The 24,975-nt window shown below is 37.3% G+C and overlaps 1 protein-coding gene across 1 annotated transcript in view; it reads right to left on the bottom strand.

The window, feature by feature from the left end:
- Nucleotides 1-2,456: 2,456 nt before the first annotated feature.
- The window catches only part of LOC149832876 (Ubiquitin-like superfamily protein), a 47,086-nt gene continuing 24,567 nt past the window's right edge, over nt 2,457-24,975 (bottom strand). The window contains exons 10-18 of the mRNA XM_090014759.1: nt 8,385-8,549; nt 8,236-8,307; nt 8,004-8,130; nt 7,432-7,926; nt 7,195-7,352; nt 6,840-7,115; nt 6,037-6,666; nt 2,939-3,094; nt 2,457-2,853 (exon numbers count right to left, since the gene is read on the bottom strand). Of these exons, the coding sequence (XP_089870885.1) occupies nt 2,782-2,853; nt 2,939-3,094; nt 6,037-6,666; nt 6,840-7,115; nt 7,195-7,352; nt 7,432-7,926; nt 8,004-8,130; nt 8,236-8,307; nt 8,385-8,549 (2,151 nt within the window). The 3' untranslated portion in view covers nt 2,457-2,781. The remainder of the gene's footprint in view (nt 2,854-2,938; nt 3,095-6,036; nt 6,667-6,839; nt 7,116-7,194; nt 7,353-7,431; nt 7,927-8,003; nt 8,131-8,235; nt 8,308-8,384; nt 8,550-24,975) is intronic.

Genomic DNA, 24,975 nt, shown 5'->3' on the forward strand with positions numbered 1-24,975 from the left:
CCCACCAATATTCTAAACGTATAGGTACTGGGATGATTTAATTTGCATATCCAAAGCCACGTAAGGCAGGGTGGTCGTGCCCCCCACCCCCCCCCCCCCCCCCCCCCAAAGATTTTCCTTGCTTCTGCAAGGGTTCCTCGTCATAAAAAAAATTACATATCAAGCGCCTCTCTATATCCGATTTCAATGTTAAATAGTAATTGTAACTTCCGGTTTTTGACAGCTGACCCAGTCGCCCAAGTGGTAGCAGGCCATAGGAGAAGGTGCCAACCCCTTCATCTCCCATTCAACTCTCAGCGGCTGCACGGTGGCTTCATGTATGAAAAAAAAAAAGAGTTCTCCAGAAGGGTTTACCTCGCTGGGGGATGGGGCCATTATGTGACCCAGTTCTCCACAAGGATGAAAAAAAAAAAGACATTGTCATGTGCTCTGTTATCAAGGATCTTTTTAAACATATTACATCAAAAGCTCTTATGATGCAAATTTTATTGTTTTTCCCTTTTTTGTGTCCTTTTAAGGTAACGTGTCCATAGTGACATGACTGAGAATGCTGTGATTCATATGGACACTATTTTAATATATTTGAATATTTTCTCATAATATTTCAATAAAATATTTTTATGTATTAAAACAAATTTTTTTTAAATCCATTGGTTTGATGAAAACAAGAGATTGATGTTAGGTTAGATCCAATCAACAATTGCATCATTAACCTCAAGCCAACATATTGTGTGTTTGATTTGGCGTCATGATGAACACATATGTAGAGTCAAAACTCTCTCTCTCTCTCTCTCTCTCTCTCTCTCTCTCTATATATATATATATATATATATATATATATATATATATATATATATACTAATGAAAGTAGATAAAAAAATCATAGATGCAAGTTGTATAAGGCTCAATCTGGGAGACATGTTCAGCATAGTTTGCTTACTAAGGATTAGACCTTGGATTATGTCTTTTCAATATAAAATATAATTTTTTTTGTGAAATTTTTATAAGCCCTCAAAAAAAATTGCTCTAGTGACACAATCACGTTATTCAAAGTTTTACTAAACACAAACAGTGTCAAGTCACATTCAAAAAGTCCAATTTACAATATATATATATATATATATATATATAGAGAGAGAGAGAGAGAGAGAGAGAGAGAGACCCGCATCTTCAAGTGGGTAAAGTGTCCAAAAAATTCGGACGCTGTGTGCGGATGATCACATCCACGATCAGCGGCGCACTTTTTTTTATCGTGCCTGGCACTTTCCCTTGCTTCTCACCCGCTTCTCTATTCGCTTCCCTCTCCCTTCTCTTCCCGTTCACTTTCCCTTGCTTCCCTTTGTCTTTTGTGATTTTTTATGTTAATATTTAATTTTTTTCGCTTCCCCCAAGCTTCTCCTTTGCTTTTCCCTCGTTTCGTTCACATTTCTTTTTCCACTTCTCACAAGCTTCCAAAATGAATCCCAATTACCGCTTCACACTACTTTTTAACACACTTCCCGCTTCGGATTCACGCATAGCTTCCCGATAACTATGCTGCAAACAATATAGTAGACTTACCCTAAGCGTGAGGAATGCACCTATATAACACCATTATACCAAATGGTTAATTTGTTCTTCCAACTTTAGATAAGTGTCAACGTTACCAACAACTAAACTCCCCGGATTTCATATTTTTCCTAATTCATAAATCAACATGCATTAGATTTAGTTGGCCAGAGGATTCATCGTTGATTGATTTAATATTTAATACACTCAAGAAACATAAGCGATATTTAGTTTCAGACAGTAAACAAACAGGCTAGTTTTGAGATCGATTCTCCAATAAGCTACCAATATAATTCAGAAAAACAAGCATTATCGTTAGGGTAAAATCTCCAATAAATTGCAATATGATGAAAACAATTGTACTTTTATCACTACAATGAGCAGATCACCATTTGAACATCACTCATTCAATTTTTCAGCAAGTTCTTAAGAAAAAAATCCCCCAAACGTGTTTTGATGTACTTGTACTGGGAATTTTTATTCTTTTTCACTGAGGTTTCCCTGAAATATACACAAAGACCATGGTCAGCACAATGGCGCTGTGATGGATCAGGATGCTTACCCCCATAAATTTTGCATTTTCTCAGCAAACACTGAACGTGTGCATTTTCAAATATCATATTAAGAAAGCCATCTTACAGCTAACACTGCCTAGCACACCAAATAACAACTAATATAGTAACACGTTTCCAAATACTCCTACAGAAGATAAAGAGGAATTATATATCGCAGTTGATTCAAAAGGAAATAATTTACCTTCTTGCCAAGGAAAGAATGAACAATTCCTGCATACCGAAATATCGAACAGTCGCCAAAGACTAGGCTTTCTTGATATGCTCATAACTCTTCCGTTAGGAAAGGGTGCAAAGCATCAGTCCAGTGTCAGCCTCAAGATGTAGTTACAAAACCATTTTGTGAAAAGGCACTTAGGCCCCAAGGATTATACATATCACCAGCAAGCACAGTCACAGAATTGCAGAAAGAAACAAGCGGAATGTGTAACTATAAAACAAGTTAATATTGAATGAGGAAAGAAAAATAAATCACATATTAGTGAAATCAACTAACCCCAGTAATAGACTTCTACCAAACCAGAAAATCGGGATAATTAACTAAGTTGTAGAAAGGGGCTCATATTCTAGCAGATAACACATTGATGATTTGCTATGAACACGTCTGATACACTTCGTATGAACCCAAAAGAACAAAAACCGCAGGCACATTAGAGCAATGTCATAACTCCTCTGATCTGTGTTCTGGCTCAAGCCGACGGTGAAGACTACGATAAAGCATCTGCATAAAATCCTGCCACAGAAAATGAAATGGGGCATTAGAACACTTTCATGTAATTGAAGCTAGCACATAACGTATATATGTCAAGGTAGCATACATGGGCAAGTCTGTCATCACTGCATAGTTCATCAACAAGGCCTAAATCATCAGTGTTTAGACCATATACGCTGCCCGCATGCTCAACCATTGCACGAAAAACATCACCAGGTGAACTGAGGGACTCAATCTGCGAGGCAACATCCTGCATATCAATCTGAAATATAAAAGAGCACAGATAATGAGATTAAAAGCTAATATTAGAAGAGTAAATGTCATCTACTAAGGTTAACCACAACACATATATACAGATACAGTCCACTTGTCAACAAGTGGGTTTTTTTTTGCTAATCCATGCCAAATGCTTGTCTGGACATGCACCAAAGTCTAACATAAGACAACAAACCGCTTGAAACAAAACTCATTCGAGTTTAATTAGTCTAATCCAATCTCAACTGAACTCATTGGAGTCTAAGACTCACTTAAGTCCGTAAGTTTAGCTTTAAGTTTGGGCCCACCACTTGCACAATCAGGGAAGAAGATAGCTTGCTCTAACTCATGTTCACTGATGGACTCACAAAAAAAACCAACAAACCCACAAGGAGCAACCAGCTAACAAGTGAGTTCATGAACAGAACATGATAGGAAGAAATTATGAATCAAAATTTTGGTTTAGATCTTTTAAGTTACAATGACAGCATCTTTTTTTCTTTTCAAGTCAAATGAATAAATACATTAGAGAAGGAAGAAAAAATCTCAAGGGCTGTCAATGGTCAGATCTTAGACCAGGTACCCACCCGACCAGGATCTGGATGTTAGGGTTTGGCTATAAATATGAAAATCTGAATAAAAAAATGTTATGGGTATAGGGTTATATTTTGAAACCCAACCGGATACAGGTTTGGGTCTGAGCATAGACTTAAGATCATAGTCACTGATATTATCAGTATTTCAAGGTCAGACAATATTTCCACGGGATTTCCAAAATATGATATCGTGATATTTTCCTGAGATTTTCAAAATATGATATCACAATATTTTCCCAAGATTTTCAAAAAACAGCTTTTTATATATTTTAGGTATCTTTTTTTGTTTCTTTTATATTTTAAAACCGAGAAATTACCTTGAGCGATACAGGTGACTATGCTAACAAGGTAATATATTCTCACTTTAAAAAGAATGGAGAGGAAAGGATTTGATCCATGCTCTCTAGGTTGAGATGGACTGCTAACCACCATACCAACTAGTCAGTTTTGGTAACGTGGTTATACAAAAAGAAAAACTATATACATGTATACTTTCTAATGCAATTCTTAATGTGACCTGAATCAGCTATTTGCTAAGTTGGGTTTGGGTGCTTCAAATACTTATTTGGGTGGGTATAGGTCCTTTCATGTATTACTGGACAACTATCAGAACCAGAACAAGACCAGGTCATTATCAGTATAATTTATTGTAATCATCTAGGAATGGGACTTGTAATTGCATCTTGTAACTGAAGGTATCCTAATAATATGCCAGAACCCTGAACACTCTAAATAGAAGTGCCTCCAAGGGACTGCACACCTGGTCATTCATGTTCTTGGATTCCTTATAGCAGTTGGCAGCCTCTCTCTCTCTCTCTCTCTCTCTCTCTCTCTCTCTCTCTCTCTCTCTCTCTCTCTCTCTCTCTCTCTCTCTCTCTCTCTCTCTCTCTCTCTCTCTCTCGCGCGCGCGCTCGCTCTCTCTCTCTCTCTCTCGCTCTCACACACACACACTTTACGCGTTTTACACAAAAAACATTGCAGACATAGTCATATATAAACTTGCAAACCTCCTAAGACAAATACATTTCATTGAGGAATAGTTTCAGGTGTAGGAGAAATCAGCAAATGAAAGCTTGCAGTGAATACAAAATGGCATTCTGGGCTTCTATAAGGAACCAATGATGAATTAAACATACGGCAAGCTGGTAGCACTATAATAAGAGCAGGGATCCAGAGCGGCTAAGTGGCATGGCTATTTGACACAGCCAATCACATGGCAGCATTTCATGTGGGACCTGCACTCTGTAGCTATGGGCCCCATGCATTGCTGTCATGTGATTGGCTACTGTCACATAGCCATGGCACTTAGCCCCTCCTTTGATCTCAACTCCTCTAATAAAGGCTCTTTGAGAAACAACATCAAGAATAACAAAAGATCAACGTCATTGCAAGAAAAAATCCCAATACAGAAGCAATGCTGCCGGAGTTGCTTTCAAACTGTAACCGCATAAAAGATCCTGCATGTCATGACAATAACATACAAAGGTACTAAAACTCATTTTGAACTGTCAAAAACAGCAAAATACTATAAAACCAGCAAAGAGTGGAAGTAAGGGATCTATAAGCATAGGTTCAAGACAGGAAGAAAAGGATCTTTCGGAGTAGGTTAAGACAGGACAAAAGTGTCTGCCCAACATATGCTCAAAATCAAAGCGATCCAAAATCTGTGCATGAAATTATGATTTATCCATGTCCAGCAATAATAGTTCCATACTAAGATTCAATTTTGGAGAATCAAAGGAACGGACTTAATCAAAAAGAGGATAAAATCAAATCCCACACATGCATGTGCACACAGACCTCTTAAGACTGAATGATCCTTAACAAACTGAAAACTATGCAACTGACACAAATGATCACAAAGAAAATATCCCTAAAGGAATACAATAAACAGAAATTGATAGTAAACACACTAGACAACTTAACAGCTCCTATTCACCTTCTAAATAATATATTCAGGGCAACTAAACGTAGTCTTGGTTACAATGACAACAAAAGAGCTTTCATCGATGGTAACCATACAGTGGCAAGCAGTCACTTTGCTACCTTGAGAGGGGTGGGGAGAGGATAAGAAGACATCCCAACACAAATTAGTTAACCAAATTGGAAAATTCGACAGAATAATACTAGTTCTGCCCCCCACTTCTGGTCAGTGTCCAGCTATAAACTGTCACGAGACGATATATCAAGTTAAACCTTGAAAAAATAAATACCCCATGTCAAATGGTTTGAATACTGGATAGCAACAAACAATCTTCAATGGCTCAAACATAGAAAGAATTCAACCGACTTGTATACCATCATAAGGACATATAAAAAATACCAACTGGAAAAGTGAACAGGTGTCACTAACCTGGGACTTAAGATCATCCAGTCCATTCTTAAACTCTAGTGGCCTACGATCTTCATCTGCAGTCTGAGAACCAGTAGTAACACCATTGACAGAAGCAGGGTGAGCTGATATACTGCCCAACGCTTTTGTTGCGATTGGCATCATCTGTTGAATCATCTTTGAAAAATCAAACCCTTGACCAGTTCCTAAACCAGAAAGCATTCCTTCAACATCCTGGTTTCCAACCTCTTGAACAACTTGTTCAATAGCATTTCTCATTGAAGGACTAGAAGCAAATTGGCCCATTATGTTTCTCAAAATATCTGGAGAAACACCACCAGCTTGCTCTGAAATTCCAGATAGAAGGCTGTTTAACGTAGGATTGTGGAGTACTTGAGACATCATACTTGTAAGATCAACTTGTCCACTACCACTGGTCCCTTCTGAAGAAACACTGCCAGGCATCTGACCTACAGAGGAAAATTGCAGTGATGTGCCATTGGCATCACCGCTGGTTGTGCCAGACTGACCTCGAGAGACAAGTGACTGCAAAATGCTTTGGCCTCGAGAGATTACTTCCATGCTCTGATTTACAGGTACTGAATTACTTCTTTGGCCCTTCACTTGTTGATTCACTGGCCTATTTCTCCTCTAAATACAGTAAGATCACCAACAGTTAATCCTCTCATCAGATTATACAACGGCATATAGCGAAAAAGAACCAAGGAAAAAAAATCCAACTTTAGGTCAAGAAACAAGTAATGGTCTTGAAAGAAATTTTGGAAAACAGAGCAAACAATTGCAAAGTCCAATGATTATGTTACCTTCAAAGGTGAAGGCTGCAATCCCCCTAAGCCCAATCCCAATGGAACTTCTTCATCGTGATGAGATACAACTTCGGTTTGGTTGGATCTTGAAGCATTTTCTAATGCAGATGTAGAAACTTTTTTCTCCTTGTTCTCAGTCTTTGATTCTACAAGAAATGTTTCTGTAATGGAGCAATCTGTAGATTCTTCTGGAGTTCTGATGGATGTTCCGATAGTTGAAGTCATTCTTCTATCCATGTCATTGGGATTACTAAGTTGATTCATAATTGAAAGCTGCAGGAAATGATTAACCTCAGATATCCGTAGACCAATAAAGCAAAAACATACTATCATAAGAGGCCAATTGTTCAACCTCTACAAGTTCTGATGTAGTGCTACAAGAACTCTCAGGTTTCTCTGCTGCCTCAGTTCCATCAGTTGTTGCATTAGAATCAACATGGTTTACAGCATCAACATGTCTGTAGGAAGGATGACCAGTTGGCTGGGAAACAGAACTTGACAAGCTTGAACCTGGGAAGGATCACTGCAATGAGATGTTGTGCTGTTTATGATAATCTAAACACAGCATATTAATTTGTTGCATACGTACCTTCAAGAACTTGGGGTCTTTCTGCCGAGTGTGCTACACCAGAAGCTGTCAAGGTAGATCCACCTAAATGACTTACAGAACTTGCATTGCTTTCGACACCTCTAATATGCATCTGAATCTGAGCTGTAACAATTGGAATTGTCATAGATTGTGAAAGCTGCTGATGAGGAACAGTGTCTGAGCCAGACCCTGCTCCACCAGCAACTGCTGTGGCGGGCCCTTGTGAAGGAATTGACTGGTTGGTGACTGTCTGTTGGGGTCTTGCATGAAGCGGGTATAATAAATTCAAGACATGATTTGTTGCTTCTGTGGGCTGTGCTGGAACAGCTGCAACTGCTGTTCTCAAGGGCAAAACTCTAGCCCGGCTTGAATCTCTAGGGTCACCTGAGCTAGTTGCATTTGTGCTCACTTGTTCTGAATTTTGTGTTTCAGCACGAGATGCTCCCCCTGTAGCCCTTGCACCAGCCAGCGACAAAGCTGGAGCTGCTGAGGTCCCTGATGGAACAACAGGTCCAAAAGCATTAAGGAATCTGCATCCAGCTACAATATATTTGAAAACACGACTTCCTTACCAGCATGTATATGAATATTGACATTCCGTGGTGTATCTGATGGAGTGACTTGACCAGGTGAACCAGCAGATACATGAAGAGGAAAAGCAGAATTTGCACCGAAGGGACTCACTTGGAAGGGTAAAGGCTGCAAAATAGTATAACAGTGTCAAAAACAGAATGCTGTAAGTATGCAAGTATCACAATAAAGAAGAAAGGAAAAAGTAATCTTATCAATGTTTCTGGCTAAAACCTGAACCATCAAAGGATTTGGTCCATGTCGTGAAATATAAACTGCCGGACCAGAATTCACAACTGATTCAGCCTGCAATTAAACATACATTACTACATTTCTTTCCACAGATTAAAAAGTTCAGCTGAGAAGCAAGAAGAGAGACATACAGGAGACTGTCCCATACGCAGCATCAGAATTGTGCGACCAAGCTCTAAAAGTAGAGCACCTAACTGTTGCATAGCAACTCCAACATGGGCTGCTTCAGATTGAATTTGATTACGCACCACTGGATCGGTGATACCACCTTGTCCTTCTAAGCGTCCAGCAACATGCTGCATGTTCAAAATCCTGTGAATGAGTTCTAAATCTTGTACTCCTCATCCATTTAAAAAGTCAAATATTGTTTAGTGGAAATTATTGAGAAAGCAAGAGCTTCAAGAACAATTAATCCAATTAGGAAAAATTATGTGAATTACAGAGACAGTTACAGCATCCACTACAGTAACATGCACAAGACTTCAAATGAGATTCACATATACGAAATATTTGAAGCAACTAACTGGTGGCAGCAAGAAAATAAGCTGGAATATAGAAAACTTTTACCTATATTTATATCATTTAGGTGTGCGGATGACAATAGCATATTTTTTGCATGAAAAAAAATGGTTACTAGGCAAGATAAGCAGTGCAGGTTCATAAGCCACAGCATGAAAGAAAAGGAGAACCCACCCAATGAACATCCATAATGGTTGTAGAAACGAACAATGAGGACCATTTAGTTTTCATTGTTTTATTGCACATTTTGTAAATCACACCCTAAAAATGTGATCTCACATTCACAAAGGACTAAAAATTTGGCCTTTATTGCATCACAATTTTAAAACAAAGTATTCAGGATTTCTCATTGAAATTGCGCAATCTAAGACATGATTTATATCAAACAAGGAATAATAAACACTCAAATTTAGTAGAAACCACCTGCAACATTGAAAACTAAATGGTCCATTAACACATCCATGCCTAAATTGGTGAAAAGGAACCCAAGGTGACAGTCAACATCAAAGTCCGTGAAGGGCTATATATGGCTGTTGTTGAAACCCATCCACCCTGCCAGCATGGTGGAAGGTAATTGCAATAATTAGATATTTCCTCAGTACAAGAGTGAGGAGATCTTGAGGGTATGTTTGATGGTGTGTCCTTCGCGTCGCACGGGACGCTGTTGCCATCAAACCTTTGATGTGGCGTCCTATTTTGAGTGTGATTTTCGCACCCCCCTGTTACGGTGAGAACGGGAATGCGGGGGGCGGTGTTGAAAAAAGAGGGGGTGTACCCCTGACCCTCTCTCTCTCTCTCTCTCTCTCTCTCTCTCTCTCTCTCTCTCTCTCTCTCTCTCTCTCTCTCTCTCTCTCTCTCTCCTGTGCAGGTCGGGCGTGGCCACCGCCGACCTTCTTCTTCTTCTTCTTCTTCTTCTTCTTCTTCTTCTTCTTCTTCTTCTTCTTCTTCTTCTTCTTCTTCTTCTCTCTCTCTCTCTCTCTCTTTCACCCCTGTGCAGGCAAGGCGTGGCCACCGGTGACCGGCCACGCCACTGGAGACCTTCTTCTTCTTCTTCTTCTTCTTCTTCTTCTTCTTCTTCTTCTTCTTGCTCTTTGTTTCTTTGATTTACAATATTTAGGTTTTTTTTTCATTGATTAGGGTTTTTTTAATTTAGGGATTTCCATTAAAGCTTTGAATCAAATTTCTTAAATTAGGGCTTTTTTAGTTAATTTGATTCTTTGATTTTCATTGATTAGGGCTTTGAATCATTTTTTTTAATTAAGGCTTTTTATAGTTAATTTGATTAGGGCTTTTCTTGTATTTGATTAGGGATTTTTTTTTGGTTAGGGTTTGAATTAGGGATTTTTTATTTAATTTTATGCTTTTTCTTATAGTTTACAAATTTTTGGTTTATTTATGATTTATTTTATTGTATTTTAAGGTTTTATGATTTAATAGGGTTTGATAATATGATTTTTTATAGTTAATTTGCTTTTAGGGTTTGATATTTTTATGATAAACTTTCATAATTAGATGTGATATGACATTGATTAAATCATTTATATAAAAAAATATCAATTCTTATTTTTTCCCAAATTACTCAAATTGTAAGCATTTTATAGTTTTTAGATCCAATCCGAGATCTATATTTGGGGCTAAAATCTATAATAAACATGTTAAAACACTCATACGGTTGGGCAGATCGAGTCGTACGATCCAAAACGAAGTTATTTGACCCATTATTTGCGTGTGTTCATGTTGTCTGCACACAACGTAAAACAAACCTTGGACACAAGGAGCACAACTTCAGGGGCGGATCGGGGGGCCTAGAAGGGGCTTGGGCCCCTCCTAAAGTTTAAGTTTTGAAATTTTTCATTCCCTAAAACCAGTTTAGGTTTTGAAAATTTTGCAGCTATAAGGTTGCATTCCTATTATCTGCATGCCTATAATCCAATAATTAGGTTGCATTCCCTAAAACCAGTTTAAGTTTTGAAAATTTTCATTATTTTATTATAAACATTTATATTGCCCCTTTATATTTTATTTTTATATTTTATTTTTTATTTTATTATAAAAAAATTTTGCCCGCCTTTAAGCAAAATCTTTTTATTATTTTATTATAAAAAATTATATTGCCCCCTTTATATTTTATTTTATCATAAAAAATTTTTGCCCCCCTTTTAAGCAAAATCCTGGATCCACTATTGCACAACTTCTTACAATCAAAACAAACGTTTGACTTGGTACAGTTGTTACAAAACGAGTGTTCTGTCCATATTTTTTGTTCATTCCATCCAATCCTGGACAAGCCATCAAACAAGCCCAGATGGGTCACAGGTTAACATTTGGTCATGTCGCCGTTACCTACAAATGAGTTTTTTTTTTCTTTTTCATTTGTCATTTTTTGTTGTTTTTCATGAAACTAACCTTATAGATGTGATCTACATGTTTAGGTTAGTGTGAACCAGCTGTTAGATTTCCCAATTATGACGTGTAAGCAAGCTTTTATGAGTTTTGAAAAAACACCAGTCTATAATGTGTGATATTTTCTTCGCTTATAAAATCATTTTTTTCTGAAAAACACGATCCAACAGCCGATCCCAAACATTTGGACCATGCTCATTCAGACAGTCATGTCACTATGACCAAATCTTGCCCCATGTATATATATAGAGAGAGAGAGAGAGAGACTAGAGTACTCTCGGGAAGGTGGTGACGGTGGTCATGATTGGGGGCAGCCTCGTGGTCCTCTCAAAAATAACACTCCCAGGACGGTGGTGGCGCTGCTGCTGGTGCTCTTTAGCCCAGTGTTGGTGTAGGCAATGATCGTTGTCTTCCTCGTGGCCGTCGGATTCCTCTTGTCTGAGGGATTCGTGGCGGCCACAGGGTCGGTGCTAACATGGGCGTACAAATATGCGATGTGGAAGAGGTAGTCGAGGTTGAGAAGATGGAGGTGGTGCGGGGCCGGTTGGTGGGCAAGGCTTGGCAGGCAAAGGAGAGGGTCGAGCAGTTCGCCCATCGCGTCCACGCCAAGGCACAAGAGGTTGCCTCCCAGTAGACCTACCTCACTGACTTGGTGCCCTGTCGTAGTGATTGGTTCTCCCTCCCTTCTCTCTCTCACTCTCATAATTGTGTTCCTTAAGCATCCTTGTTTCTTTTTCCTTTTTTCCCACCATTGTTTGTGCTCTTTAGCCCTTTGTTGGGGACGGCAATGAACATTGTCTTCCTCGTGGTCGCCGGATTCCTCTCGTCCGGCAGATTCAAGACGATCGTGGTGTCGATGTTGAAGTGGGCATACAAGTATGCGATGGGAAAGAGGCCATTGGGGGCTGAGGAGATAGAGGCGGTGCAAGGCCGATTCAGAGCGTGGTAGGCAGAGAGAGGGATCGAATGGGACAGCGGGTTTTAAGTGCCCCGACTATTGTCCGTTTGATTTTAAACAAAATCAGATGGTCAACAATGGTTCGATGGGCATCCAACGGGAGTGTCGTTTGATGATACTCTCTCTCTCTCTCTCTCTCTCTCTCTATATATATATATATATATATATATATATATATATTGGCAACACTAAGTACCATACTCTTTAGCTAAAACTCATAGGTGAGAGTTTTATTTCATCAATTTGACCCACAAATGCATTCAACATGGTCATTTTAAGGCAAGACACTTTTGATTGAGTAGTTCCATCTTAAAAGGATGATTTTAAACAACAACAACTACGCCTTCATCCCAAAACAATTGGGGTCGGCGATATAAACCAACAAAGAAAATCATATTGGGTCTTCCACATGAATCCTTCTCCTCCAATCATTTCTATCCAATGCCATGTCCTCGGTGAGGTTCAAAGCATTCATATCCTTTCCTATCATCTCCATCCAAGTCTTCCTAGGCCTACCCCGACCTCTTTTAACTAATATATTTTCCCATTTCTCCATCCTTCTAACTGGAGCATCATTAGACTTTCGTCGAATATATCCAAACCACCGTAAATGATTCTCTCTCATCTTATTTTCAATGGGTGCAACGCCTACCTTCTTACGTATCTCCTCGTTCCGAATCTTATCTTTTATTGTATTTCCACACATCCATCTAAGCATACGCATCTCAGCTACACTCATTTTTTGAATATGATGTCTCTTGGCAGCCCAACATTCCGTACCATATAGTAAAGCGGGCCTAATAGTCGTCCTATAAAACTTTCCCTTCAACCGCAATGGCATTCTACGATCGCACAACACTCCAGTTGCACTTTTCCATTTCATCCACCCAACCTTTATCCTATGATTTACATCTCCATTAATTTCTCCACACTTCTGAATGATAGATCCCAAATATTTGAAACAATCATCCACCGGTATTTCTTGCTCACCAAGCTTCACTACACTCCCATCACTACTTTGTTGCTTACTAAACCGATATTCCATATATTTTGTCTTACTCTTACTTAACTTAAAACCTCTTGCTTCCAATGTCTGTCTCCAAAATTCTAACTTAGCATTAACCCCAACTCTAGACTCATCAATCAAAACAATATCATCAGCAAACAACATACACCACGGCACATTTTCTTGAATTGATCTCGTAAGTTCATCCATCACTATAGCAAATCTTTGATGTAACCCAACCGTTATAGGAAAATTGGTTGTCACCCCTCCACAAGTGTGGACATTGGTTACTGCTCCTTCATACATATCCTTAATTATACTAATGTACTTGAGAGAAACACCTTTCTTCATCATTGTCCACCAGAGAACGTCCCTAGGTACTCTATCGTATGCCTTCTCCAAATCAATAAAAACCATATGCAAATCTTTGTTCCTCTCTCTATTTCTCTCAATAAGTTGTCTAAGAAGATGTATAGCTTCCATAGTTGATCTTCCGAGCATAAAACCAAATTGATTCTCCGATATCATGACAACCTTCCTCAACCTAGACTCAATCACCCTCTCCCAAAGTTTCATAGTATGACTTATGAGTTTTATACCACGATAGTTTGTGCAATCTTGTATATCACCTTTATTCTTATATACAGGCACCAACGTACTCTTCCTCCACTCATTAGGCATCTTATTTGTCCGCCAAATCTTGTTAAAAAGATTTGTCAACCATTCTAAACCTTTCTCTCCGAAGCATTTCCAAGCCTCGATAGGTATACCATCTGGGCCAACTGTCCTTCTTAATTTCATTTTCTTCAAAGCTTCTGCAATTTCTTTCTTTTGAATCTTGCACATGAAATCACGATTCATCTCATGAAAAGGAATTGACAAGTCTCCAAGATCTTGAGCATGACTTCCATTAAATAGCTTATCAAAATAATCTTTCCATCTCTCCTTAATCTCCTCGTCTTTGACTAAAACCCTTTGTGTTTCATCTATGATACATCTAACCATACCCAGATCCCTCGATTTCCTATCTCTCATCTTTGCAAGCCTATAAATATCCTTCTCGCCCTCTTTGGTATCCAACTTGTCATAAACCTCCTTATATACCTTATACCTTAAAAGGATGATTTTCTTAATCGTAAAATTTTTACACATTGTGGACTGTTGAATTTTGAAGTCTTAAATAAATCTGCTTATACAATGCAATCAAACAATCTAAAACATATTTTTGGCTAAACAAACCATATAGATCGTATTTGTATGGCTTGATACAAAAAAAAAAGAAAGAAAATGTGATAGAATGGGCTATTTCTACTACTAGAGGGTATAAAGCCTAAAGGATAACTAAAGGAAAGGGGTGCCGATAGATTATGGCTCACCTTTTTTCTCCAAACCCTTCTTCACCCTCCCCCTATGTAGCTGATCCCATTGGTGACAGTCCTTCAATGAACTCTTTCTCTCTCCACACACCTTGTATTACAGCCAGCAGTGGGTCAGTGATGAACCAGGCATTTGCTGACTAAGGTTGCACCTTGGTCGCACCACTGATAGTCCACATGCAGTTTGACAATAGGAGTCTTGGACCAGGTTAGGTTGGCTCATTGACAGTGTTACTCACATGCATTACGGACTCAGTCCTTGAGTGAGTTGGGGAGCCAGGAGGGTTTATGGCTTCACCCAAGTTATGCATGAGCTAGGGAGCCAGGATGGTTTAGGGCTTTAACCAAGTTACGCAAGTCACCAGTCTTACCAAACACATGGATCATGAGTACTTTTCCATATTCTGTTTAGTTAAATAAGTTCTTTGGTCCGATCAAAGCAGAATGTAGCTTTAGCGGCCACAATGCCTTAAATGTCGTTCAAGTAGCCAAAAGACAACCTAGCTTAATCAACATCCAACACGATTTGAGACAGACACAACATAAAAGGCAAATCAGCTTGACTAGCACCAAGACCAAGTCATGAAGGAAATGGATCAACTAACCTGCATGAACACTAGAAAGAAGCCAACACCCTAGGACAGGTATCCATGTACTCTAGGACTCGTAAGAGCGATTTGGGGGGCGATCTGTGCACAAGAGAAGGATTTTGCGGTTTGCTAAAGTAAAAATGCATTTTAACCATTTTTTCACTAAGTGGGTTAAGGTAAAAAAATATTTATTATGAGTAAAATTACAAAGCTAGCCTCCAAAAAAATTTACCTCGCCCCTACAACCCACCGCCAATTTACCGCGAAATTGGATCCTCAAAAAATAGAGATTTATATCAAGGTAGAAATCAGGCTCCACACTCCAACAAATATGGCATCAAATGATCTAGCATGGCAATGAAGCACTGAAATAATAAGTAAAAGTGCATTTTCACCATTTTTTCACTAAGTGGGTTAAGGTAAAAAAAATCTTTATTATGAGTAAAATTACAAAGCTAGCCTCCAAAAAACTTTTACCTCGGGGCGCGTTGCACCCCTACAACCCACCGCCAATTTACCGCGAAATTGGATCCTCAAAAAATAGAGATTTATATCAAGGTAGAAATCAGGCTCCACACTCCAACAAATATTGCATCAAATGATCTAGCATGGCAACGAAGCACTAAAATAATAAGTAAAAACCGATTGAAAATCGATGGCAACTATTGCCATAATATTTTTGTTTATTTAATATGAAAGTATGAGTCTTGTGACATGTTCTTAATTGAAAGATATTTAATATTTTGCATTGTTCTTGTGAGATATGCAAGCAATATTAACTATGATTCTATATTAGTTGACGTTTGATGAACTTAAATGTTTCATATATGATTTTATGGTTGTATTTTATGCAATTCATCATTGTTTCATGTGATATGATTTTTTTAGAATTTTTTTCTATTTTTTTCTATTTTTTTAGATTTTTTTGAATTTTTTTATAAAAAATTAATATTATTTTACGATATGATATGATACGGTCTTAATTTGGGCCCGACCGATATATGATACTTACAACCTTGTATATTCTAGTTTATATATATATATAGAGAGAGAGAGAGAAAGAGAGAGTTTGGGTCTAGATGAAGTATGGATCCATATTAGGATCCATACTTGATTCAGACCCACATTTTTTAATAAAAGCAAAACCTCTTTTTTTCTCTCTCAGTTTGGATCTATATTAGGGTCCACACTTGATTCAGACCCACTTTTTTTAATAAAAAGGTGGGGGCATGAAACTCTCTCTCTCTCTCTCTGGTGGGTTTCGGCCGAGAGGGTACCCCCTCTCTTGGACAGATTGAAAGAAAGAGAAACAGAAGATGAAGAAGAAGAGGTACAACCTTACTGATATGCTCTCTCTCTCTCTCTTTCTCTCTCTGGCAGATTGGAAGTAGAAGAGGAGGTGAAGGTTCAACCCTTCCTCTTCCTCTTCCTCTTCCTCTTCCTCTTCCTCCCTCTCATCTTTCTTCTGTTTTTCCTTCTCTTCCTTTTCCTCTTTGGTCTTCTTCGTTCTCCTCCTTCGTTTTTTTTTTTCTTTTTTTCTCCGTTTTTTTTTTTCTTCTTCTTCTTCTTCTTCCTCCTCTCCTTCCTCCCTGTACCTGCTTTTTGTTTTTTCCCCGAGGTTCAGGTGCCATACCCGCACTCCGCCCGGTACCCATACATGCAGATTCTTCAAGAGCCTCAAAATCAATGCCCAAATTTAATATACTAACAATGAAAAAATTGAAATGAATACGAAAAGTGAAGTGCAGGAAACAGGAGCCAGGATATCATCCAACCCAACTGTGTATGTATCATATTGTAATATGTATCGTTACTATTTAGAATATCGATACGATAGGCAATCATATCGTGATATGAGTGAGTATTGTAGTTGTAAGGGTCAACACTCTTAAAAAATGCCCAAATCATAATTTTTCAGTTTTGGGTTTTAAAAACCTTTTGCGGCTTGCGTATGATACAGGGTCAACACTCCCTCATTTGTGTAGAAGTCATTAGATAGTTATCTGGGGGGGGCGATCTTTGCGTAAGGGTGAGGACTTTTGCGATTTGCAAAAGTAAATGTGCATTTCCCCCATTTTTTCACCCAAGGAAGTGGGTTAAGGTAAAAAATATTTATTATGAGTAAATTACAAAGCTACCCTCAAAAAAAAAGTTGCCTCGAGGGCGTTGCCCCCCTACAACCCCCCGCCAACTTACAACAAAGTTGGATCTTTGGAAATTAGAGATTCATATCAAGGTAGAAATCAGGCTCCACACTCCAACAAAGATGAATGACTGATCTATGATCGAGCATGGCAAAGAGGGACTCAAGTAATGAATGGAAACCGATTAAAAATTGAGTGCAACTATTGTCATAATATTCTTATTTATGTAATATGAAAGTATGAGTCTTGTGACATGCTATTAATTGTAAGATATTTTAATATTTTGCATTGTTCTTGTGAGATAGTTGATGTTTGATAATGTCTTCTGCAGCTCATAGAGGCATAAATACTTAATATGTAATTTTCTGGTTGTATTTTGTGCAATTCATCATTGTTTCATGTGTTATGATTTTTTTATAATTTTGCTATTTTCTGATTTTTTAGAATTTTTATTAAAAAAAACTTTTTTACTATATGATTAGTATCTTATTTTGGGTCCGACTAATATGGGTTATGATATGATACTTACAACCTTGATCCAACCCAATAAAAGTGCGCAAAAGTCTCAATTTTATACTAAAAAGAAAGAAAAGCAAGATTTGGATAGATCTAAGATTATTTGTCATGTGTAGTTTCATATATTTTTCATAGCAAGTCTGGCAGGCATATAATTGTGAAAATGTCTTCAAAGAGACAATGAACATAAGAACACTAAGTTCTTAGTGAGAAACAAGTGCACAAAGGCACAATAATAATACTTGGAACAAATGTTCACAAAGGCACAACACATTCAAGAGTACCCAAATACACAGGCATAAAAATATAAATCTTTATTGAAGGAGAGAGAGAGAGAGAGAGCTTTGCCTCAAAGCTTAAGAAATACAATGGGGTTCAACCCCTATTTATAATACATGGAGACCTTGGAGAGGCTCCACATATAGACGTTGGACAATTGTGATTGTTGGAGGGGCCCAACGTCTATTGTGTGGGCCCCCCAATGGTTAAAAAGAATAATAAAAAAAGGAAAAATAAATTACAATCATATTCTTAAAGTGAATATGCATAAAAACTAGAAATGACCTATTTACCATTATCGAGTATTACAAAAAGAATACATATACATATAGGATATATATATATAGGATATATATATATATATGTGTATGTATCTATATATATACATATATATGAACTTTATATTTTAACATCCTCCTCAAACTTACGGTGTGATGACCGAAAGTTTGCAAAAAAAAAATTGAATCTAGGGGAACATAGTGCCTTAGTAAAGAACTCAATCAGTTGATATTTTGATGTTACGTAGGGGAGATCAATGACTTTCTTCAGATATTTTACTCTAACATAATGGCAATTCATTTCGATATGCTTTGTTCGTTCATGAAATGTATGATTCTTGGTAATATATATTGCACTTTTGTTATCACAGTACAACTTTGTAGGCCCTTGAAAGCAAACTCCCATATCTTCCAGCAACTGCCGCAGCCAAACAATTTTCATGGTTATAGTTGCCATGGTTCGGTACTCAGCCTCAGTAGAAGACAAAGACACCTTCTGTTGTTTCTTGCATCTTCAAAAAACCAACAATTCACCTAAAAAGATACAAGAGACAGTGGTGGTGGGGTGACGGTTATTTGGGTCACATCCCCAATCACAGTCAGTATATGCAAAAGAAGACAGAAATAATGTCTTATTTATGGTCCCCTTTATGTATCTGATAATTCGAAGAATGACACTCATATGAACTAATGTAGGGGTATGTTGAAATTGACTTGCAACATGGATTGCATGAGAGATATATGGCCTAGTAATACTAAGATACATCAAAGATCCAACAAGTTGCCTATAAGGAGTAAGATCTTCCAAAGGAATCCCATCATCAATCTTCATTCTTGTTCCTACTACTTCAGGAGTTTCACAGATTTTATCATTTGTAATGTCTGACCTGTCAATGACCTCACAAGCAAGTTTAGTTTGAAACAAAAAATAACATGTGAGAATAGGCAACTTTAATGCCTAAAAAATGTCAGAAAACCTAAGTCTGACATTTTAAATTTTTTTGTTAATGCACACTTGATACACTTGATTCCTTTGGTATCATTACCTGTAATCAACATGTTATCAACATATAACAACAAAATCACAATTCTTGCATCTGATTTTTTGACAAACAAAGCAGTGTCAGTGTAATGTGAAATAAAACCATTTTCTATCATTAAGTTGTTAAATCTATCATACCAAGCCTTGGTGGCTTGTTTCAAACCATAGAGGGTTTTTCGAAGACGAAGAACTTTACCCTTGGGCACATCCATACCTGGAGGAGCATCCATATAGACTTCTTCGTTTAAGTCTTCATTCAAGAATGCATTTTTGACATCCATTTGATATATATTCTATTTTTTAATAAAAGCAATGGTAATTAAACACCTAACAATAACCATTCTTGCAACAAGAGCAAATGTTTCATCGTAATCTATACCATACTCTTGGCTATATCCCTTGACAACGAGACGAGCCTTATATCTTTCAAGTAATCCATCACTGTTGGTTTTTACCTTAAAGACCCATCTACATCCTATCGTTTTCTTACCTTTAGGTAAATTTTGGAATTCCCAAGTTTTAGCTCTCCTAAGAGCTTCAAGTTCATTATCCATTGCATTCGTCCATTCTATCATTTTCTTAGCTTATTCAAAATTCTTAGGTTCCACATAAGAATGAATGGTGCTAAGACATGCTCTATGTTTAGGTGAGAAGGATTAATAAGATATAAATCTAGAAAGGTTTCTTCTAATTCTCTCGGTTCTACGAGGATTGTTTATTGAAGAAGATTCATTGGATTCACTATATTTTTCAATTGCACTTCTAAAAGTGTTTATGTCTCTATGTGAATACGTGATTGGTTCATTAGATATTCTTTCTTCGATAGTTTGCTCAAGAAGGGGAGAACTCTCACTTTCTTGAAAATCACTATTAGGGGCTTAATATATTTATCATCATCACTAGAAATATCCTCATTTTTAGATAATAATTCATACAAGAAGGAATAATCGACATTATCTTCATTAGGCTTGTATTCTTCAAAACCACTTGAGTTTTCTAAGAAAGTAACATTTCTAGAAACATATAGTTTGTCATTGTTGACATCATAACACCTAAATCCCTTTTGAGTTTCCAAATAACCAAGAAATGCATAAGGGATGGCTTTGAGTGAAAGTTTATCATTTTTATCGATAAGAACAAAACATTTGCATCCAAAAATTCTTAATCTATTATAATCAGATTTCTTTTGATATAAAATTTCAAAATGTGATATTTTATTCAAATTTTTTTAAGACGATTTATAAAATAGACAGATGCAAGAGTCGCTTCAGCCCAAAATCTTTTAGGGATCTTTTGAGAGATAAGTAGAGTCCTAGTGGTCTCAACTATATGTCTATATTTTCACTCGGCTAAACCATTTTGTTGGGGCGTTTTGGGACATGATTTTTGATGAATAATTTCATTAGTTTCAAAATAATTCTTAAAATCATTTGAGAAATATTCTCTTCCAGAATCGGTCCTAAAAAATTTTAACTTACCATTAAATTGGTTTTTTATCATGTGATATGTCTTGAATGTCAAAAAGACCTCATATTTATGCTTGAGAAAGTATATCCAACAAAATCTAGAATAATCATCCACAAAAATGACATAGTAAGAAAATCCTTCTTTAGATATAACGGGTGCCGGTCCCCATATGGCCGAATGCACAATTTCAAAAGATTTAGTTGTAAACATGGTTTTTATCCAAAAGGTAAGCTTCTCATTTTTCAAGAATGCAATCATTACAAGTGAAGTTGTCTTTACATAGATTTTTGACAAAATGTAAATAAGAAAACTTGATGATATTGGGATGGCCAAGGCGCTTATGCAAAACATTTATATCTTTATATTTGGCCATGTTACAAAAAGAGTGTTTTGAAATTTAGAGAAATTCCATGTAGTATAGATCTTCTTTCTTAGAGCCTTCCCCAATCAACTTCCCGGACCGGCTATCGTATTCAACATTTATTTGATAAGAATTTGATATCACACCTATGGTCCGACAGCTGAGAAACCAAAAGTAAATTTAAATTTAATTTAGGGATAAATCTAACTTTAAGAATAAAAAAAACTTATTTTTCGAAATTTTCAATTCCTTTGATTTCAAGAGAAGCACCATTAGCAGTTTAGACAAAAGAGGGAGATAAATTTTTTATATATTCGGAAAGAAAAAAAATATTTAGAGTCATATGAAATGAGGCACCCGAATCTAAAAGCCAAGGAATCTTATCGGGAGGAGAGAAGGTTGACATGACGGCCCAGGAGACGGACCCCTTGAGAAGAGGTTGGAGAGCTTCCATGATTTGGCTTAGAGACAATGCTACATTGTTTGAAGTAGATGGGCCCTCCTCCTTGTGTGGTTGAAATGTAGTCGGCATGGCCACCATCTTCTTCCACTTAGGACACACTAGTTTAATATGTTCTGGTTCTTTGCAAAAATGACATAATTTTACTATAGTCCCTTCTCCCATTTTGACCACCAGTTTCTCTTGTTCCTTGATTTTGATTTTGGAACTTCTTGAAATGAGGGGGTTTATATGCTTTCACATTATTCCCCGGTCTAGAAACGGCATAAGTTGTAATGAAATATGCGGAAAAGAAATGTATGTCCTACAATGGACATTCACACATAGAAATCAAAGAACAAGTCCAAAAGAGGACATACACAAAAGCCAAAAATGGCTAGAAAGCATAAAATCTTATAAATGCACAAAAGGGCTTGAAGAAGCCACACATTACAAAGGGGGAGACCCCACTTATTTATAGGCAAGAGAGGAGTGAGGGAGAATTAGAGAAAAGCAAGAGAGAGGGACCATTGGGAGTCCCAACAAGGAGTCGTTGGGCTCCCAACGGTCACAATTGTGACCGTTGGGGGCCCAACGACTCTTTGTTGGGGCTCCCAATGGCTGTGCATTAAATGCACAAAAAGAAATAAAAAAGACAAAAAAAGAAAAAGGAAAAAATAGAAAAAGAAAAAGGAAAAAAAGAAGAAAAGGAAAAAGTCTAAAATGCCCCTATTGGGCGAGATTACAAAACTACCCCTTATCGGGTAGTGAATGAGAACTATATTTATATTTATATATATATATATATATATATATATATATATATATATATAAATATAGGTATTACATATATTTTAACACCCTCCCTCAAGCTTTACGGGGATACAACGGAAAGCTTGTTGAGAAGAAACATGAAACGAGGAGCAGCAAGAGCTTTGGTGAAAAAGTCCGCCAACTGGTACTCGGATGTGACATAGGGCAATGCTATGGTTCCTTTTAGGTATTCATCTCGAACATAGTGGAAGGTGTGGTTGCTGGCAATATAGATAGCACTCTTGTTATCGCAACACATCTTCGAAGGAATTAAGATGACGATGCCCATATCACAGAGGAGACTTCTAAGCCACACAAGCTCCATGGTTGTAGTGGCCATTGCACGATATTCCGCTTCAGTTGAGGACAATGATACTTTATGCTGCTTCTTGCATCTCCAAGAAATCATAGAGTCACCTAGGAAAACACAAAAACCAGTGGTTGAGACTCTATCATTGGGATTTCCTCCCCAATCAGCATCTGTATAAGCAATTAAATCAAGGGATGATGAAGAGGAAAGAAAAACTCCCTTAGTTATGGTGTTTTTAATATATCTGACAATTCTTAAGACGGCACTCATGTGCACAGTTGTAGGTGCATGTTGAAACTGACTGACGGAGTGAACTGCATGAGCTATGTCTGGCCGAGTGATGGATAAGTATGTCAGAGACCCAACGAGTTGACGGTAGGGAGTAGGATTCTCAAGAAGTGTCCCATCTTCCAGTCTCAGCTTTGCATTGATAACCTCAGGGGTTTCTGTCTTCTTATCATCCGAAATTCCAGACTTGGCACAGATGTCAGCAGCAAGTTTCATCTGAGAGAGGATGTACCCTCGAGGTGAATATGCAACTTCAATACCTAGAAAATATCTTAAGAAACCAAGGTCAGACATGTCAAAATTTTCTTTTAAAATTTTCTTAATATCATGGATTCCTTGCTCATCACTTCCAGTGATGATCATATCATCAACATATAGTAGTAGAATAACTACAGAGGACCCTGCACTTTTCACAAATAACGCAGTGTCAGTATAACATGAACGAAAATTTAAGCTAGTCATTACAGTACTAAATCTGTCATGCCAAGCTTTCGGAGCTTGTTTTAACCCATATAGTGCCTTTTTTAGTTTAAGAATTTTGTTTTTACCAATGGATACTCCTGGTGGAGGATCCATATATACCTCTTCACTTAGTTCGCCATTAAGAAATGCGTTCTTAACATCCAATTGATAGATAGGCCATTTTTTAACGAATGCAACCGCAATAAGAGTCCTAACACTAGTCATTCTAGCTACGGGAGCAAAGGTTTCTTCATAGTCTATTCCGTACTCTTGAGCATATCCTTTGGCTACCAACCTAGCTTTATAACGTTCTAATGACCCATCACTTTTAGTTTTAATTTTGAAGACCCATCTACATCCAATAGACTTCTTTCCAGTGGGTAATGAGGTTATTTCCCAAGTTTTAGCCTTTTCAAGGGCACTAAGTTCAAGTTTCATGGCTTCAACCCATTGAGGAATGTTTTTGGCTTCATTATAGTGTGACGGTTCATGATAAGAGTGTAATGCAATTAGGCATGCCCTATATTTAGGTGTGAGGGACTCATAGGAAACAAACCTATTAGGAGGATTGGAGATCCGGCTAGATCTCCTTAAAGAGGTTTCTTCTATGTTGGAATTTTGAGAATATTTTTCTAAAGCGCTAATAGGAGTTTCTTGACCACGCCTAGCATAGGTTTGAATGGACCTATTTTCAACATCATTACTTGCATTTTCAACATTACTAAAAGGAGTATCCTCTAAATCATTAGGAACATCCTCTTCGTGAGGAATCACATCTTCTTGAGAGAGAAGATCAAATAAGAAAGCATATTCGCTTTCATCAATATCTTTATTTTTCTCAAAACCGTTCTCATTTTCTAAAAATCTAACATCTTTTGATACATATAGTTTGTTGCTTTTGGGATCGAAGCACCTAAAACCCTTTTGATTTTCTCTGTATCCTAAGAACACACATTCGATAGCCTTGGGAGATAACTTATCTCTTTTATGTGTAAGGACAAAGCACTTACACCCAAAAATTCTTAATCTATTAAAATCGGGTGTTCTTTCAAAAAGTTTTTCATATGGAGATATATTTTGTAGGGATGAGGATATCATTCTATTTATCAAATAAGTGGAGGTTAAGGCGGCTTCGGCCCAATAGCATTTTGGAATTTCTTTGGAAATAAGAAGAGTCCTAGTGGTTTCCAAGATGTGTCTATGCTTTCTTTCGGCTAGACCATTTTGTTGGGGAGTCCTAGGACATGACCTTTGATGACAAATTCCATTGGTTTCCAAATATTCTTGAAATTCATTTGATAGATATTCTCCACCGGAGTCGGATCGAAGAATGGAGATATTAGTTGAAAATTGATTTTTGACAATCATATGAAATTTTTTAAAGAAGTTAAAAACTTCGGATTTTAAATTGAGAAAATAGATCCACACATATCGAGTGAAATCATCAATGAAAGTAACATAATATGAGTAT

This window comes from Nuphar pumila, chromosome 7 (genome assembly GCF_984573655.1).
Source record: "Nuphar pumila chromosome 7, dmNupPumi1.hap1.1, whole genome shotgun sequence".
Taxonomy (NCBI): Eukaryota; Viridiplantae; Streptophyta; class Magnoliopsida; order Nymphaeales; family Nymphaeaceae; genus Nuphar; species Nuphar pumila.